The 20007-nt window shown below is 38.2% G+C and overlaps 1 protein-coding gene across 1 annotated transcript in view; it reads right to left on the bottom strand.

Moving 5' to 3' along the window:
* Positions 1–20007, bottom strand: part of LRP2 (LDL receptor related protein 2) — a 132562-nt gene that overhangs the window by 74427 nt on the left and 38128 nt on the right. Inside the window, 16 exon segments of the mRNA XM_068408324.1 lie at positions 124–501; positions 1218–1334; positions 1712–1831; positions 2453–2692; positions 3873–4154; positions 5015–5152; positions 5918–6048; positions 6340–6465; positions 9557–9749; positions 10654–10857; positions 11798–11938; positions 12556–12758; positions 14405–14611; positions 15410–15633; positions 17876–18045; positions 19739–19867. Coding sequence (XP_068264425.1) covers positions 124–501; positions 1218–1334; positions 1712–1831; positions 2453–2692; positions 3873–4154; positions 5015–5152; positions 5918–6048; positions 6340–6465; positions 9557–9749; positions 10654–10857; positions 11798–11938; positions 12556–12758; positions 14405–14611; positions 15410–15633; positions 17876–18045; positions 19739–19867 — 3003 coding nt within the window.

Here is a 20007-nt window from a genome sequence, read left to right as displayed (position 1 = left end):
TCAGCAAGCTTACAACTTCTACTAGAAATATTGCTGCGCTAAATACAGCATGCTGAATATTCCATTACTTTCTGAAGCCGTAGCACATAGTAGGCTATAGCAGATGCTTGAACGGTAACTTACTGCACAACGGGGATTCGTCAGCTCCATTAGGACAATCGGCAGAATTATCACATACTTTGCTCAGATTCACGCAGATGCTGTGACCAGGACATTGCCACTGCCAGCTGGGGCACCGGAAGGGTTGAGTAGGACAATCTCTCTCATCACTCATATCCCTGCAGTCATTATCACCATCACAGATCCACGCTCGATAGACACAGTTGCCATTATCACAGCGGAAAAGAGATGGAGGACAAGTCCTGGCAGGACATCTATGATGTTCATCTGAGCCATCTGCACAGTCAAGATGGCCATCACATTCCCAGTTAGCAGGAACACACTTGCCATCTGACTGACACTGGAATTCATTCTGGTGGCACATCCCTGGTGGTCTTGTAGCTAAAACAGTGACATTCAACAGTTCAGAAGCTGTTTCAATTTTAGACACAGAAGCAAAATCACTATGTTCAGTTCATCTCTTGTGTAAGTAGTTACAATACTATGAAGAACTGTGTTGCTTTTAGATCAGGCCATAGAATCACAGTCAATCTACAGGACATTTCAGAATCTGACAAATTTAACTCCTACTTTATAATATGGTGAACAAGGCAATTCAACTATTGTTATATTTTGAGCAAGCACATATTGATATCTATGTATATTGATATCTATGTACATTCCCAAAGCAATACGAAATTACTTGCTGAAACAAGTTTTCACCACCCTGCATTGTAACATTTTAACTAACTTCACTGTAAAAAAATTACTCAAGGAAAAGTTTCAGTCTAACTCTCATGGATACAAGGTTTCCAGTTTTCTAGATAAATAGACTTCTTAATTTTATTTTAAACCCTGAGACTGAGGCACCAAGTAAAACAAAACATTAGAGCCAAAAGGAATGCAAACTATTTTTTGCCAGAAAAATCTACTCTTGAGCTGGAACCTACTGTGTTTCAAATTTCTGCTCAGAAAAACAATTTACAGACAAGTTTCCCTAAAAAGAATTTTGAGGTTTTAAGGACAGTAGTGCCAATTATTTGATATAGCAGATAAAGGAAATTTTCAAAAGCATCACCTAATAACTGAAGCCTTTCTTTCAGCGTCAATATACTTACGGCAATCAGTCTCATCTGAGTGATCATTACAGTCAAAAACACCATCACACTGGTAGTAAGTGCTGATACACTGGTCGCCACTTAGACATTTAAACTCTGTGGCACTGCAGTTATATACTACAAAATAAAAAAATATTGATGTTATTTATTTTACAGAGCTAGACTGTACTCAATTTTTCTACAGGTGACCAAGTCAGATACAATATCAGGAGTCCAAGTTGCACGGAAGACCATGATTTCCCTGGGACACAAAAAACACAGTGACCTTGGAATATACAGAAGACAGAGGAAACAGATTTCAGCCCTCTGCAACCAGCCTAAAGATCAAAGGGCTTACTAAAACGCTAAAACAAGCATCACAAACAGGGTTAATTTATGGATAGGTTTATTATGCATTCTTCTATCTTAGAGCTGGTAATATGAGGTCACCAAAGACACCCCTTGGGGCAAAAGTGAGGAAACAATAAAGAGGCGTTCAACGAAGTTACACTCACTGCAGTCATGCTCATCAGCACCATCTATACAGTCTTTGTCTCCATCGCAGACATAGAATGGGTCAATACAGCGATGGTCCGGACACTGAAATTGCCTGGGTTCACAAGTACCTGTGAAAGCTATCAAGAACAACAACAAACACAGATGTGTTTCTTTTCTCTCTTCTAAAATCAGCATAATACTGAGACAGTAGAAAGACGCTATTAATAACTTGCAGCATTTAATGCAGCAACTAGGAATCATATAAATTACAAGCACTAATTACTACTATTACCAGGTAATTGTTTGATCATATATAGTCTTGGACTTATGCAAACAAAAAGAAAATTCCACTCAGTGGTAAACTATGCTAAATAAAGTATATGGAAAAACTACTGTCTTACTTCTGTTAAAAACTTCCAGACTAGATTAGCCAACTACACCATTAGTCATTACTGAGATCACTCATGAAATAAGTGCTTTAGCTGCTTTTTGCTGTAAATTGCAGTGGATGACATTATGCAGCACCATGATTATAACTATCACAGTTGCCCCTTTTTATTTGTAATTACTTTTCTGCATTCTATTTGGCTCTGGTAGTTCAAATTAGATGAGTTTTCCACATCTTACGGACTGCAAAATATTAGTCTAACTTAGATATTAGTTCTTTCTTCCTAATTTCATTTATCATCCTTATACCAACAGACATCTCTATGTAGACATACACAGTTGTTTAAAAAACAAACAGTTGTGATACTCACTGCAGTTTTTTTCATCTGACCCATCACCACAGTCATTATCAGTATCACATATCCAGGTCCTAGGAATACATCTATTATTATCACAGGTGAACAGGGTTACAGGGCATGAAGTGGGTCCTTGTGTAGGACAATGCAGTTCGTCACTGCCATCAAAACAGTCATTATGTTTATCACAACGCCAGCGACCTGGAATACACTGTCCACTGACACAGGTAAAAGCTGATGAAGAACAAGTATTGTCTAAATAAAAAACAAAACAGGAGGACACTTTTATAAAGATCTCCAAAACTTGCCTTCCCTGCCAGTGTATTCAGTACATTTAGTATACTTACAGAATGTCTAAAATATGCATCAAATTCTAAAACGCACATTGCTTAAAATGCAAACGTCTGTCATGCTAACATGCTGCAGAACTGAACAGAATACTTCCAAGTTGTTTTAAACTGCAAGTATCAATATAAAACTAAACTGTTGAGCACTTCAAAACAATCTGAAGGACAAGAAAAATAACTTCTTCAAGTGGCCATTTGCTTTATAGTTTCCTTTTCTCCAAAAGACATTCTAGTTATTCTAAAATAGCTCACTAATAAGAAAGTTTATACCTTAGTCATACTAGTTAGTCCTATGCATTAAGGAGCACATTTTATTAACATGTCCTATTTTCTTGTTTGTGATTTAAAAGAAAGAATTAACTCTGAAGAAAGAAGCACCAAATATGTCATAAAAGCCAAGAACTCTTCAATACTTAGCAACTATAATTATCCCACTGTTCTCTCAATTTACTTGATCAACAAAATATTTTGTATGAAATACTTTACAGTAAAACCAGGAAATGAACCAATGTGCTTTCAATCCACTTCACTGTAAAAATAAAGATGTAATAAATAGTCCAGAAGTGCCCAAATATAATGAAAACTGTAAAATTTCTACTCAGATGTTAAATTAAAGATGCTGCTCTAATCTTAGAGGAAGGTTAGAAAATGCATATGATTGTTATTTTTCTTATGGTGCTACTTTTTAAATGTCTTCATCTTAATAAAAAGATGGTTTGTCCCTCCTTATTCATCACAATAAGACAAGCAAGGGATATTCCAATATCTTTCAAAATTTACAAAAAAATAAGAATAAAAGACAACTTTTTTCTTTAGAAGATAAATTTTTGTTACTCTGTAAATTGAATTTTGAGAACAAGTGAGATATGAATATTTTCATGCATTCTTTAGGTGGCCAGTGCTGAATCCCGTATTCCCATGAGTTATCTGAATAATTTCCAAAGTAACTAATCTCCCGGGTAGATTTCAGGATTTATCCACAGATGCAACCATAAAAAATTGGAGTTTATTCCAATGAAATCAGACAGACCCAAACTTTCTGAACTGCAAACAACAAATACTAACTGTAAATTACAGGAATTACTTACTTAACGAACCACAGTTGTGTTCATCACTGTTATCATGGCAATCGTCAACACCATCACACTGATAGTATCGAGGCACACATCTTCCATTACCACAGGAAAATGAGTAGGACCCACACTGCAAAGTGGGTGGTTCATTGGATGGATCTTCAACACATGTCAGCTGATTTGCAGCAAGCTTCATGCCATAAGGACAACCACAAACTCTCTGAAAATTTGGTACAGGGAAGCAGAAATGGCTGCAGTCTCCATTCGGATTTGTTCCTCTGTTACAGAAGTTAGAGCCTTAAAAAGTGATAGAGAAGATCAATGTATACACTACTGATACTGATATTGGGAACTATTAAAAGTGCACAGTAACTGTAAAAGAATGTTTTACTAAAAAGATGCTGTAGCAAATCCTGGTTTTGCATACACTGCAAAACAGGGTCAAGTTCACCGACAGTAATAGTAGTAGAAAATCATAATAAGAAGTCCAGCATTCCATATACTCTTCATTGACACAAATGTTTATGGAAGCCAAGAACATACTATCACATTTCACCCAATTTTCTGCCAATTTTCAGCAACTGTCTGCAAACAAGTATACCACCACAAATGAGGAGCTTGGAGCAAGGCCGGGAGACCTGATCCAATCTTTGGACACCAAACAGGTGGTGAGCCTTAGCACACAGTTTGATCATATGTTTGGTAAGTGCATTGGGTGTTTTAAAACATTAACTACAATATCAAATCCTTGTTTTAGATCATAGGATTGCATAGAATTCAGCAGTGAGAAGAAGAAAAAATTAGACTTACGCACAGTGATTACTTAAAGAATAGAAGTTTGATTAATAAACGTTTGCCCAATTCCTCAAAATAAACAGTTCACTTTAACTAAAACTTCTACTGGAAAAAAGAAAAATACAAGGATGTAACTGGTAATACAATTACACAAAACACAGTGGAATCATAATTTTATTTTACAAGGTTATTAAATAAAGTAACAGAAGTGGTGGAGGAAAATTGCCTGTGTTGCCTTTCCTGCATTTCAGTTACAATTCTGTAAAGCCATTTCTAAAATTGAGAGTGGAAACCTGCTGTCCCGATGTCTTGTCTCTTATTCCCTATTTCATGTCTTTCATCTGTACAACAAAAGCGCTCACCTATTTGGGAATGAGCATCGTATGCTTTAACATGCATAATGTTACTGATGCCCCTCTTAATAATAGTCATTTCTCCTCCATCAGACTTTCTCACTCGAACTATTCCACCAAGTCTCCAATCAGTGAAATAGGCATAACCTGTTTTGAAAGAGATTTAACATACAACTATTAGAGAGCAATATAACATAAAAGATCAAGCACCATGAGAAAAAACAGCAAGGCTTTTCATGTAAATGTAATAATTTTTCATAACTGTTTCATGAAAAAGACAAAACGGCTTTTATCACTAATGCAGCCAACGTGCGTCTTTCAGTGACAGACAGACATAACTCAGAAAAACAAGCCCTCTCTCATTTCACTTAAATTGAGATATAACAGACTCAACTGACATTTCAAATTCCAAGGCAATTTTAAAAGTCATTCATTAAGACAATTTTCCAGAAAATTTTCGATTTTTGAAGATATTTTTTACACAAAATCAAAAGAGGTCAGATGCTGACATCTTTCTTCACACAAGACATAAATCCAGTGATAAACTCTACATACAAGTAATAAAATCCTGAAATTGCTGATCATCTCTAGGGAAGTGATTTACCTTCTCTGTCCAGCACAAGCAGCCCACCTTGGAAGCTATAATTAGTACAGCATATCTGCCTTGTTGCACTAAAAGAGTTACCTGATCTGCCTCAAAGTATTTAAACACAAATATACACAAAAACAGTCCGAAAAAGGAGCAAGAAGTAATGAATATATATTTTGTATAGAAACTTTCAACAGTGTTTTTTTATAGGAAAAGCAGTATTACAAATGCCATGTTATTTTCTCTCACATACTCACAGATCATCATATTAAAAAAAAAAATCTGTTATAGTAGATGATAGTATTTTTCAATGCCAGACTTACCTCCAAAAATAGTAAGGCCAAACGGGTGAGTCATCTGAGTAATACGTTCAAGAGTCCGCCTGTCCAGCCCATCAAAGGTGCTGTGCTCAATTTTATCAAAAAAGGCATCCACCCAGTACAGCTTTAGAGAACTAGAAATAATGAAAATGTCATATCTCTTCAAATGACATTATGTCCATTAGGAAGCACTAACATTTTCTCAAGTATGAATCTTAAACCTGACAAGAGGCTACTGAGGTGCACGGGGAGGGATTCTGAGAAAATTTTACATTTTACCGGCTTTTCAACAAATTTAAAAACAAGGTCTTTCTTCAATATGAAATTGCCAGTGCACACAACCTGACACAATTCCTTTATTTTTAATCCCTAACAGTTTAAAGGAAGAAACACATTTGCTCAAAAAGCTTCTGTGTTGTCCTTACCTCCAGTCAATGGCTAGGCCATTAGGCCAGCCTAGCGTTGTATTCACAATTGGCAAGGCATGGGATCCGTCACTCCAGGCCCTCATGATTTTAGCAGGACGGAACCAATCTGTCCAGAATATATACCTGAACACACACATGTCAGAAGACACATATACCCAATGATATACCATAATTAAACACAGAATCACACAGAATGTTAGGGATTGGAAGGGACCTCGAAAGATCATCTAGTCCAATCCCCCTGCCGGAGCAGGATTACCTAGACCATATCACATAGGAACGCGTCCAGGCGGGTTTTGAATGTCTCCAGAGAAGGAGACTCCACAACCTCTCTGGGCAGCCTGTTCCAGTGTTCGGTCACCCTCACCGTAAAGAAGTTTTTCCTCATATTTATGTGGAACCTCCTGTGTTCCAGCTTGCACCCATTGCCCCTTGTCCTGTCAAGGGATGTCACTGAGAAGAGCCTGGCTCCATCCTCATGACACTTGCCCTTTACATATTTAGAAACATTAATGAGGTCACCCCTCAGTCTCCTCTTCTCCAAGCTAAAGAGACCCAGCTCCCTCAGCCTCTCCTCATAAGGGAGATGTTCCACTCCCTTAATCATCTTCGTGGCTCTGCGCTGGACTCTCTCTAGCAGTTCCCTGTCCTTCTTGAACTGAGGGGCCCAGAACTGGACACAATATTCCAGATGCGGCCTCACCAAGGCAGAGTAGAGGGGGAGGAGAACCTCTCTCGACCTGCTGACCACACCCCTTCTAATACACCCCAGGATGCCATTGGCCTTCTTGGCCACAAGGACACGCTGCTGGCTCATGGTCATCCTGTTGTCCACTAGGACCCCCAGGTCCCTTTCCCCTACGCTGCTCTCCAACAGGTCTGCCCCCAACTTGTACTGGTACATGGGGTTCTTCTTGCCCAGATGCAGGACTCTACACTTGCCCTTGTTATATTTCATTAAGTTTCTCCCCGCCCAACTCTCCAGCCTGTCCAGGTCTCTCTGAATGGCTGCGCAGCCTTCCGGTGCGTCAGCCACTCCTCCCAGTTTTGTGTCATCAGCGAACTTGCTGACAGTGCACTCTGTTCCCTCATCCAAGTCATTAATGAATATATTGAATAGAACTGGTCCCAGTACCGACCGTTGAGGGACTCCACTAGACACAGACCTCCAACTGGACTCTGTCCCATTGACCACCACTCTCTGGCTTCTTTCCTTCAGCCAGTTCACAATCCACCTCACTACCCGATCATCCAGACCACGCTTCCTCAGTTTAGCTGCGAGGATGCTGTGGGAGACCGTGTCATACGCTTTACTGAAATCGAGATAGACCACATTCACAGCTTTACCATCATCTATCCACCGGGTTACGTCCTCATAAAAGGCTATCAAGTTGGTTAAGCATGACTTCCCCTTGGTGAAGCCATGCTGAGTGCCCCTAATGATCCCCCTATCCTTGATGTGCCTAGAGACAGCACCAAGGACAAGTTGTTCCATCACCTTTCCGGGGATGGAGGTGAGGCTGACCGGTCTATAGTTACCCGGGTCCTCCTTCTTGCCCTTTTTGAAGACTGGAGTGACATTCGCTTTCCTCCAGTCCTCAGGCACCTCTCCCATTGCCCACGACTTAGCAAAGATGATGGAGAGCGGCCTAGCAATGACTTCCGCCAGCTCCCTCAGCACCCGCGGGTGCATCCCATCAGGGCCCATGGATTTATGGACGTCCAGATTGCTTAATTGGTCCCTGACCCAGCCCTCATCTACCAAGACAGATTCCTCCTCTATCCTGACTTCTTCTGGGGCCACAGGGGTCCGGGGCTCCTCAGGACAGCCTCCAACAGTATAGACAGAGGCAAAGAAGGCATTCAGTAACTCCGCCTTCTTTTTATCCTCTGTCTCCAGGGCCCCCACCTCATTCATCAGTGGGCCTACATTGCCTCTAGTGGTGGCTTTACCTGCAATGTATTTGAAGAAGCCCTTTCTGTTGTCCTTGACCTCTCTTGCAAGGTTTAATTCCAAGGAGGCCTTAGCTTTCCTAGTTGCCTCCCTACATCCTCTGACAACAGACTTATATTCCTCCCAAGTGGGAGAGCAAATGTTTGAACAGCATTAACATTCTTCTTTGTACCGCATCTTCAAATACTTGAAAAAAATACAATTGTATGTTGACCCTCTCCCCAGTTGGTAGGATAAATATTCATTGATGGTACCACTATGTACAACAGCTTCCAAAATCTTCAGAAGTGGTTTGTCCCTTTAGACATAAAATACCTGTAACTTTGTTAAAATTGTTAAGGATTTCATTTAAGTACTGATAGGGAGGAAGAATCAAGCAAAAATGCATCTTCCAGGTAATACTTACAAGTAAGCATGAATATTACAAAGAATTTTCTCCTGATCCTTTTGACTTATGCCTACAGTCAAAGAGTTCAAGCTAGTGTTAAATAACTTTACAAAGCAATGAACAAAAAAGGTTGGGATACGCAAGGATCCAAGTTCAACACTATTCTTATGAGATTACTTCCAAAACAGTATATTTGGTTACTAAACATGAAAATTCAATATCCGAGAATTAAGAAATTCAATAGTATGGCAGTAGGAAGCTGAACTATGCTGTGAAAGGAACACTGTTTTGGCATGGCCAAACAACATAGAGTACTGAATTTGAAGTTAAGCATTTCCATCAAAGAAAAGCTGGGCTTAATTTTCTGTACACAGAATCACATATTGTAAGGTCTGTATCAAATAGAGCCAGCAGTATCTAATATGTTTCAAATAAAGAAATTCAGATAGAAAAAATAAAGGAACCAAGGTTAGCATTCTGAGAATTGAAAGTATATTAAAAATAATTTAGAAAACTATCTTTCAAGTATGAGAAACAGCTTTCTAATCTGAGTGATACAAAGAAACAAAGTTCTTTTGCCTGTTTATGAACACACAGGAGTAAACAAAAAAAAACACATGCTTTTAAAGAGAATTCTTTTGAGTGCTTCTTTCATGTGGAATCTGTATCACCTTGCCCTTTCCTCTGGGTGCTGAATCCTAGGCCAGAATAAAACGAAATAAAGACAAGAAAAATGGAAGGAGATGGTATTTTGGAAAAGAACACAAGTCCAAACAGAAATCCAGAATCAGATGTAAATCTACCCTCAACAATTCTGCTTAAATCATAAATTTGTTCATATAATTTCAAGCGAGAATCCAAGCTAAACTTACCCAATAACAGGATGAACCACTATGGACCGAGGATTATTTAAATTCTGAACAATAGCTCTCCTAGATTTATCTGCCAGCCTCATCACACTAATGCTCCTGTATCTAGGGTCTGTCCAGTATAGATTCTTTGAGATCCAGTCAAAGGCCAAATCTTCAACACTTTCCACTCTATTAGCCGTCAGGATTTCTCTTCCTAGAATTTATAACACACATAATGATTGTAAATGTTTAAGAACAGAGGAAATAACGTGAATGCAGTATTCTGTTCACAAAACTAGTGGTTTGCCTTGATAAAAATGCTGCCTCTGTGCTACTTTATATAAAGACCAATAATGAAGGGGAGGGGGCTGCCCTTTGCTCCAGGCAAAGGAGGTATATGTTCATGAGACCATAAACCCAAAAGAGGAGAGAAATAGACTAGTCAAAAACAAGACAAAAAACTGTCACTAACTTTACACTGAGAGAAGTTTTATGAATGACAGTCAGTAATGTCAGTGCAGTAAGGACAACTTGCTCAACAGCCAGACCTTACCTACTCTTTGCATAGTAATGGTCAGCTGCAGTCTACCATTACTCCAACCCAACACAGCAAGCAAGCTCAGAAGACTATATGCTGACTTAATATATACGTGATCATTATTATAAATTGGAGAGAAACATTCTTCACACTATTATAAATAGGACTTCCAAAGATCTCACAACCATAATGTTGTTCTTCTGTATTACAATATCATAACAAACAACCTGCTCTCCAGATAGGGAAATTAAAAATAGAAACTCAGTTTCATGCTACTGAAAGGCATACTAGTCTGTATAAACAGACTGGTGATGACAAATACTAGTTGTGAGAAGTGCTACAAATAGTTCATTCCCAAACACATTCAGCAAGTTTGTCAAAGAACAGGAGACTTCGACGAGCTTAATGAGTTGAACAAAATTTTTTGACAAACTTTTCCCACAAACTTTTCCAGACTACTGGGGTGACACTGAGATTTATATGTATTTCTCACAATGTGACTTTTTGTGCTTCTTTTTAGAAATATATATTCTACTCTCCTTACCACAGTTACTCTACAGTTCCTAAGAATGATTCTCACCTGAACCATCGGTTTTCTGTTTATAGATCATGTCTTTACTTGTGTCTGAAAAAAAAATGGTGTCATCCTGAGCACAGAAGTCAATTCCAACAAAGTATGAAGGGCTTCCTGTTATAGGTATGATCACGTCTTCCTGGGTAGAGAGATTGAATGGGATCCCCCGCACTGCCAGCTGGGATGAAAACAGCAGGAACTGCTGCACAGCTGCAAAAGAAAAGATCAGACACAGTCTTTACTTACTCACAAGGTGAGATAATTGAGCATTAATTAACTGTAAAGCTTTATTTTCCTTTGGCAACACTAATAGCCTGGAAATAGAAAAAATAAGAATGAGAAAATAGGAATTTAAATATACACAGGCCTAAAAACTGAAGAAAACCAAAACCCAACCCAGAATATTAGGTGATGTGGTCAAGTATTCCTCTTGCATTGTTACTGTGTTCCTAATACACCTTTACAGAAAACATTACCCCTATGGAAGCAGAAGTCATCTTCTGTGTTCACCTTTTTACAATCATCTATAAAAAAATAACTCACGGGCTTTGTGGAGCCACCATATAACCAGACCATATCTGAGCTAGCCAGATAAATGCATGGTCAAATATTAGAACTATAGACAACATATCTGGCTTAATTTGCTAATAGATACCTATGGTAAACCTCCCATCAGTGACAATTCTGCACTCAAACAGGAAGCAGCAGATTGCTGATGGAAGACCACAGCTCCAAAACTGAATCTCTTATTCTTGCCATATGTGTTCAAAAGGAGATGATCAACCTAATCTGCACATTACTGCACAGGAAAGCAGGCTTACGTGCTCAAAACAATGCAAAATCTGCATATTAGCAAGCATCCATGCTTGATTTCAGAATCAAGAGCTCAATCATACAGCTGTCTACACATATTCCATATCTAACTCTTAAAACACTCATAAAAAGTGATGAGTTTAAGTTTCTGTGGCTTGAAATGAACATCAGCAGAAATTATTACATTTAAAGCTGTCAACAAGAGCTATGATGTAAAAACATGAAGTCCTTGGCATACTGAACCCACAAAGCTATTGAAGAGAGGAAGGATGTTCTAGAAATAACTCTAGAACTAATGGAATAGTGCTATTTCCAAAATCATAACGCATTTTCTTACCAACACAACGTCGTCCATCAACATGTAGATCAAATCCCAGTATACATCTACAGCGATAACCTAGTCCATCATTATCTGTTTTGTGGCTGAGAACGCAGATCTGTTCACATCCCCCATTATTACTTCCACAAGGATTTCTTACTGGAAAGTAATACAGACAGGACTATAACTTCATCTATTAACCTAATGGCATCATTATCTTGATTTTTCAGGATATTTTTTAAACATCCACAATAAATCACGTGGACTCTGTGGGAATTAAATCACATGGAAATCATACACCACCAGTTCTACCCTGGAATGCACATCACATTAAGGTATTCAGCTCTTTACAGAGATACTCAAGCACACAGCATTGAGGCCATAGTCTGAGCTACAGTTTTCCACATATAGACCTACTTCAGAATTACATCTCTCAGAATTCATTCACACTGGTAGCCTTTTCCAACTGCACCCTCATTGCAGTGTTGAGGGAAAAAAGTCCCAAACACCAATACTACTCATAAGCACAAGTTTGATTCTTCCAAATATCAATATATTTAATAAGCCCCCCCACTCTTAAATGTTGCATTTGGCAGTTTATTAGCTACAGGAGCTGGATGAAACCAAAGTGTGATAAAAACTAGTCCAGTTTTACAATACAAATTTATGTATCATAATTATTAGTTCTTTATAGCAAAATAACAGTCTCATAATTTTTACCAACCTTTGGTAAGATAGTTCCTAAACCTCCTTTAATAATCTATTTACTGTCTTACCATATGGCTGCCTGGCAGCATGGTAAACTGTCACTCCATAAGGTCTCAGCGAAGACTGGTAGATCACTTGAGGGTTAGATTCTGAAAACTTGTTAGCTTTCACCACTGCCATTTTGGTCCAATCAGTGAAATAAACATTGTGTTCAAATAAAGTGATTCCATACGGATGAGGAATCAATGAGCCTCCATGAGCTATTGTTCTCCTGTTATAAAGATAGTTTTACAATTATTTACAAAATATTATCTAGAAAATAACTTTATTAACAGAGGAAAGGATATAGGATTATTAATTAATTCACTGGCTTTTACATCTACATAGAAGCTACCAAAGTACAAATGAAAAAGACCAAATAAACTGAAGAGATGAAGCTGAACATACAGGATACATCATAAACATAAAAGATACAGAAGTGAAAACATAGCAATCAAAAGCATTAGCAATGTCCAAGAAAACACAGTGAGTAAAGATGACAAACTCAAAAATGTAGGAAAAGATTCGTAATTATGGAGGAAAATTAAAGAAAGGGACCAAACAGAGGAATTTGTAATCTGTAGCAATTTGAAATATTCAAGAAACCTTGAATGCAAAAAATTTATGGCTGTAACAGCCACTGGCCAAAAATAAAATCCTATGTATGCAGTCAAAGAAAAGAAAAAAAAATACTTTCTTTAACTTGGACTAATCACTCATGCAAAACCAAAGAACAGCAAATGCTAAAAAATTGTATGTATTCTATGCAAGATATTGTGACAGTATTTTTCTTGATAAATATTAGGACATAGATAAAGAGAGACATTTAAGTCATCATACAATACATAACAATAACACTACACTATTATTTTCACAGAGTCATGAAGGAAGGTCTACAAAATCGGGTTAATTCTACAGCTCTACTTGAACAGTTTCCCGGGTTATTTAGGTTCATGCTGTATGCATGCAAGATGTGACACAAGTGGTCAGTAAGCTGTATTTTAACATTCTTTGCAGACTATGCCATTGCCTCTTGCCCACTTGCACAACATCTACAAGATTTTTGGTGTTGCTGTGAGTGATAAGTTTTTATCTCTAAAAACCAAAGTCTTTACTAAATACATTCTTGTCTTACTAAACCCTGATAAAGAAGCAAAGATACTAGCATTATTTTTATAATTTTGTAAGTGAAAAAAATACATTGAGCAATAAACATGTCAAATGAGCAGAAGACTGGTTTTCAAGTCAATATGTAGGAGGTATGCGAAAGGGGACAATTTTTTTCTTATGCTTGAGTAACAGAGACTAATCACAGATGCAGAGATAAGCAAGCTTCTAAACACTATATTGTAAGACGCAGTCCCATAAAGACTCGAGGACTACTTTCTTGCATGATGCGATATAGTTTCCCCAGCATCACAACAGGGTGAGTGATGACTTAATTTCTGACAGCAAAGATTTATAAAATGTAAGAAGAGCACTTAATACCCATTACACAAAGTGGTGCTTTGGAGTGGAATATTTCAAATAAATTCATTCATGAAAAAGATGCAAAGAAATTATGATGGAAGACAATGCATACAATTCAAAAATAATAAAAAGCAAATGCTATAAAATTTGTACTGCAGTGGTGGACTATAAAAAAGTACATTATAAAAGAAGTGCAATAGGTATTCAAGGTAGTAAAAGTACAAAATTATGGAGCAATTAAGGATTGTCCAGAAATAGCATGACACCATAGATAGCAAGGTGCATCCCATTCATTATGTTGTAATTTTCATCCTTTGTGTATCTCATTTTGTTAGACAAATCTTTCTTTGAACTAGATAGAAAATAATCAGTGTATCTGTAACCTCCAAGTAATAATATTTCTCCTACCTTTGAAGCCCATCATAAGTTGCAGTCTCAATGTAATCAAACCGGCTGTCAACCCAGTAAAGTCTCTTTGATACAATATCCAGAGTTATTCCAGCAGGCCAGCCTAATTTTGTTTTTACCAAATCCTGACGGTTTGTGCCATCCATGAAGGCCCTTTCCACTTTAGGATCACCAGACAGACTATCCCAGTCTGAGAAAAACAAATAACTACAAAGGGAAAAAAAAGAAAAAAAAAAAAAAAGTCCCATGTTTCCTTGAGATTTTACAAAAAACCCAACATTTTACATGGAATTTAAAACCGGCACCCTTTCAGGACAGAGCTTGATTGTCAGCTCGCATACTATGAAAACACACTTTATACCTCCTGCCCAAGAAGTAATTTGTATCTTCTTTTATGGAATGGAGCTAGAAAGAAACACGCTTTCACCCAAACAACCTCAGAAATACTGAGTTTCCTTAGTAAAATACAGACTTAAGTGTACTGCCAGAAATAAACCAGTGACAAATAGATCCATCATGAAAGCAGCATCCATCACTACAAGGTGCATGAAATTCCTCTTCCCATTCTCTGAGGATCCAAGTTTTCATGGTGCTCATACATTTTTGAAGCCTGTTGGGTTGGAAGACACTAGCTTCCCTGGCTTCACTCCACCACTTTATTTCAGATAGTAGTCGGGGGTCTGTGGATGGTATCACAACAGAAATCTTTCAGGATGACTTCTATTCTTCTGCAGGGCAATTTCACAGTTCCCCTGTTTCCAGAGCTGCTCATGCGCATACAACTGTAGCCATAAAACAGATTCTGCATACCGGGAATAAAAGCAGTGCACAGCCCTCCCATAACAATTTAAGGTGTAGAGCAGATTAGGATAGAATGTAATGTTTAAAACATTTTATATCTGATTCTGAAATGACCACCCTAGCTACGACTTAGTTCTCCTCCTTTTGCATGGGAATAAAGGAATTTCTGACATCTTTTACTATTACCTGACATGTATCACTTACCCAACAGTTGGATCAAGTGCTATTCCTCTAGGATTTCCAAGATTTTCAGCAATAAGAGTCACACGGTTTGTTCCATCCAAGTTAACCATATCTATTCTGTTCACACTGGTCTCGACCACATAGAGTTTATTGTTAACCCAATCCACTGCTAGATTTTCAGGTGTGTCAACTGAAACATTTAAAACTTCTTGGAAATCAGAGCCATCAATATTAATAGAAAAAACCTGAAAACAAGACAAATATTGTCAGTGCCCACACGATGTTTTGCTCATCACAAGACACATAGTATTTGTCCTTTATCATCTCATTGAGCACAGATCCACAATTGGCCACTAGACACAACAAAGTTACCCACTAAGCTAGCGCTTAGCTTAGGGTTTTTTGCAAAAATTTGGAAAACAATGCAAAAACTACCGGAAGTTTGCCTTCAACTAGCATTTCTGAAAAATGGACAAGGTAACAGACTGAAACAGCCTCGTGCTTTAGCAAACATGACAAATTGCTGGATTAAAAATTTAAAAAAAAATAAAGAAGAGATGAGGAAAGTGCATCTTTCTTTCCTGGAATCTAGCAAAACCCAGTACTTTCATTAACTGAAAACAAATGAACATGCTTTAGCAAAGCTCTTATCAGTGACCAGAAACAAGAGGGGGAGCTCTTACTGCATCAGCCACTAAGGGGAAAATTGCAAAGTGAAGAAAGAAAGGGAAAGCTCTCCATTCTCACAGAAAGGAGAAGGCTCAGCATTGCTTCTGGTCTCCTTTATTTATGGCTAATTTTAACAGCATCATGCTCAAGAAGAAATAGTGTTGTTATCTTACAAGCAAGCTCAGAGCTACATGAAGCAAACAGTATAAACACGATAATTTTACATATACAGTAATCACGTGATTATAACACTGGGTAATATGAAAAGCTAGGAATCCTTATCCCTTTTTTGGAACAACAGCATGTATTTAAATGAAAATACAGATGACCACAAGTAGATATATGCAAGAAAAATAAGAGCTGAAATAGTTGTATCATTTTAAGTATTCTTCAGGTCCAGGTAACAATAATCAAGCAAACCATTTCACTGTCTATTCTGTTCTTTGGAAACCTTGTTGACAGAAGAGCTTATGGGCATTAGGTTATCAGGCAGTACACTAAATGAGATAAAGATGACACAGAACACAACCCACAATTTTCTGGTTTAGTTTACATCTTAATCTTAAGAAAAAAAAAAAAAAGGACAACCAAAACAAATACCCTAATAATACTTTTATTTTAAGACATCAGGTGGAAATACGCATCATGTAAGAAAATTCTTAATGTCATTGTTTTCATCTGGGTATTATAACTAAGACTTAATTAGATTAATTAATCCTAATTAAATAATTAGGATCTAACCATTTGGGGGCAGATATAAAGGCAGTCCTGGCCATCTGGGGTGTGCATCGAAAAAACCCATAGTATCTTTTGTTTATACCTTTTACAGAGGCAGCATAAATCTGCTGTGTCATGAAAGTTCAGATTTGACCCTGACTTAATTCAGCCACTGTCAATGCAACTGCAGTAATGGGAACCCACTGCAGTGAAAATAAAAATGCCAGAATTGTGAACAAGTCAAAAATTGCACATACAAATCCTGTCCTACTTGACAGCCATGCAGTGTGCTTTCCAACAGAACCAACATGGCACTGTAGTAGAAACTATAGTTTACAGCTTATGGGTAGGTTCAGAATAATGACAGTGACACCAAACTGATCCGTATGTGGTGTAAGCAGGAGGCAGGCCACGGATTCTCCTTCGCTCTGTATGACAGTCAACATGGGGAAGAAGACTGTGGAGTTTCAGCAGTTGACCTAGGACTTTTTCTGTTTCAGTAAGTTATGCACAGTGAAAAAGAACAAGGGTGAAGTCCAACTTTCACAAGGGTCTCCAGAGTGTTTTTTAAAATTACTCTGTTTTACTGTATCTTGAAGCTAAAATATTTCCTCTTCAAAAAAAAAAGTAACAAAATATTGGCTCATTACACAAAATACTGTCAATATTTGTTATCCAAGCTCAATTACAGCACCATTTGAAGTACATTAAGAAATCTGATTTTTATCATCTTGGAAGGCACACAGCTTTTACATATTAAATGATCATGTTTCAAAAAATTACCAAGAAAAATTTGTTCAGTTTTGAAAGAATGTCTACTATTTCTCTTAATTAGTTTTTTGGACTCCATCTCAAGTAACATTAAAAGTTGCTCAAGACTTTCCCATATAATACGATTCTTTGTTTAATATGTCACATGTAATAGTATAGCTTGAAAAACGCGGTCATTAACATGAAACATTTCAAGGAGATTTTTGTTAGAAAACAAAAATACAGCCAGCTTCTGCTCTCAAAAATGAAGGCCTATCAACACATTCTGCCTCTTGCAGTCCTCTGCTTCCACATACACAAAAGTATATTATTCTTGAAATTTCTACTGACCTTATCTTGCACTGTATCGGTCCAAAAGATTCTGTGCAGGTAAAAGTGAAAGTCCACTCCAACTGCAACACCACGATTCTGCGACCGCACCAAAGTACGAAAACTTCTTCCATGAAGATCTCCAATCAGTAAATCACGGCCATTGGAGAAAATAATTGATGCAACACCAGCTGAAAGCAGGGGTAACAAACATATGACTACTCTGCTGGCAAGCTATTTTGCAAAGGGGCATTGAAATACATACATAGTGGTTCATACACACTGGACACAAAGGTTTAAATAGATGCTCTATTATACAATCTGTATAAATGTTTCTATCTGAGTACTAACTTGCTTTTATTTGCCTTTGGTTTCTAGACTTGGAGTAAACCAGGCAGGAATATGTATTTAAAGCCCTACCAGGTAAAACTTTTACAAAACCCCTGTGCATCTAAACTCCAAAAGACTATTTCTACTTTTCTATTTCCTTGCTTTAGCTCCCTTAATCCAAGTAAAAACTTTCTTAAGATTTTTCTGCCCCATGAGATTCAGATATTCCTTGATTCTAGCAGGCAGGCCACGTTGCTTATCTTTTATGTACTACTCTATCTCATCCACCTTCTTCATTCTCTCATCTCATCAGAAAAATCTTTGCTGTATCTTACAACAGAAGAGAGATTCCAGCAAAACTTTGAAGGAAAGCTCACTTTCAAAGTAGATGGCTGCTGAAAGGCTTGGTGTAAGTCTGACAAGAATATAGTTAAGTCCAAATCCTATTCACCCTACACATAAAACCCTCCCAATTAAAGCAAAAATGAATCCAGGGAAAGTGATTTAGAGCAGGTAAGAAATTCCCCCATTAATAAGATAGAAAATCAACACTTTACAAAAAACTCACTGGCCTAAAAGTCACACTAATTTGAATGGAAAGCTTCTTGTGAAAGATACAGATTTTTCCTGGAAACAGAACAATCTTTCCCAGTGCTGGCACATGCGTGTCTGAATACAGTCAAGCATATTTCATTAGCTCAAGAAATTCCCTATTTTTTGAGGACATACTTAGAAAATTGCAAGATGATGACTGCTCTGCAGACGTAGCTGAAGAAAGAAGGAAGGGGGAGGGAACTGGGCAGCCCATGCTTTTCTAAGAAGCAAGACTGCTAATCAGCTATGCCAGGCAGGGACTCCCATTCCCACTGAGTTCCTGCAGGCAGGAACACCTGCCTCACACAAAAGCCTGTGAGGCTATTACATCTCCACAAAGAAGGGCTTCCCAGAGCCTGCTTTCGGAACAGAGCAGGAGGTGAACAACCAGGAACAGCTGTCTACTGTTGATGGGGAACCACACTCTGTGTGAGGCCAGCATTCTTGCAGAGTTTAGACTCTGGGACACCAGAAGCCAGGAGCATGCTTTCTCTCACAGGCAAGTGTTTGAGCTCACCATTCCGCAAAACCATCTTCTTGCATGGCATAGTCCTTCTAGAAAAGGTGAGGTTTCCTGATTTCTTGATCCCTCCTCTCTGTGGTCAGGAAACTGCCTCCCACAGGAGCAAGATTTTGTCTGTTAAGGAGGGCTCTGGCAACGACCTCCCAACTCTGTGGAAGTCAGGAATGCTGAGAAAGCACTGGAGCCCAGAAGACATTGTTTTGAGGAGAAGCAGCCCTGATGAGGCAGTCAACTCCACCAGCCTACAGGTGCCAGCAGATGCAGAGTCTCTTGGTATTTCCTGATGTTCTGAACGCTGTCCTGACCTTAAGTCCTTAAGGCCAGAGTTAAGTTAAAATCAAACAGTTGTATGGCATAGCCATGCAAACTGCCCCATTTTATCTAGCCCTATCTATTAGTCCAACAACAGCAGGAGACTTGCACTGCTGCACACTAACCTGAAGTGTTGGCCCGACAATGCCGATGATGCTCTAGGAAATAACCTTCTACACAGTGGCACTGGTGATGTCCCACACGATCTTCACACAGCTGGTCACAGACACCCCACATTTTGCAGTCATCAAAATCTGCCAAGGGAATATGGCATATTTATAAACAATGCTTTCTACAAAAGGGATGTAATTGTATTTGGGAAGCTGAAAGTTTGTCCTCTCTGCTTGGTTTATATCTGTTTGCAAAACTGTGGCATGGGAAAAAAAAGTTTTGT

This window comes from Nyctibius grandis, chromosome 9 (genome assembly GCF_013368605.1).
Source record: "Nyctibius grandis isolate bNycGra1 chromosome 9, bNycGra1.pri, whole genome shotgun sequence".
NCBI lineage: Eukaryota > Metazoa > Chordata > Aves > Nyctibiiformes > Nyctibiidae > Nyctibius > Nyctibius grandis.
The sequence above is the reverse complement of the archived record's forward strand: the minus strand, read 5'-3'. Positions and strand labels throughout refer to the sequence as shown.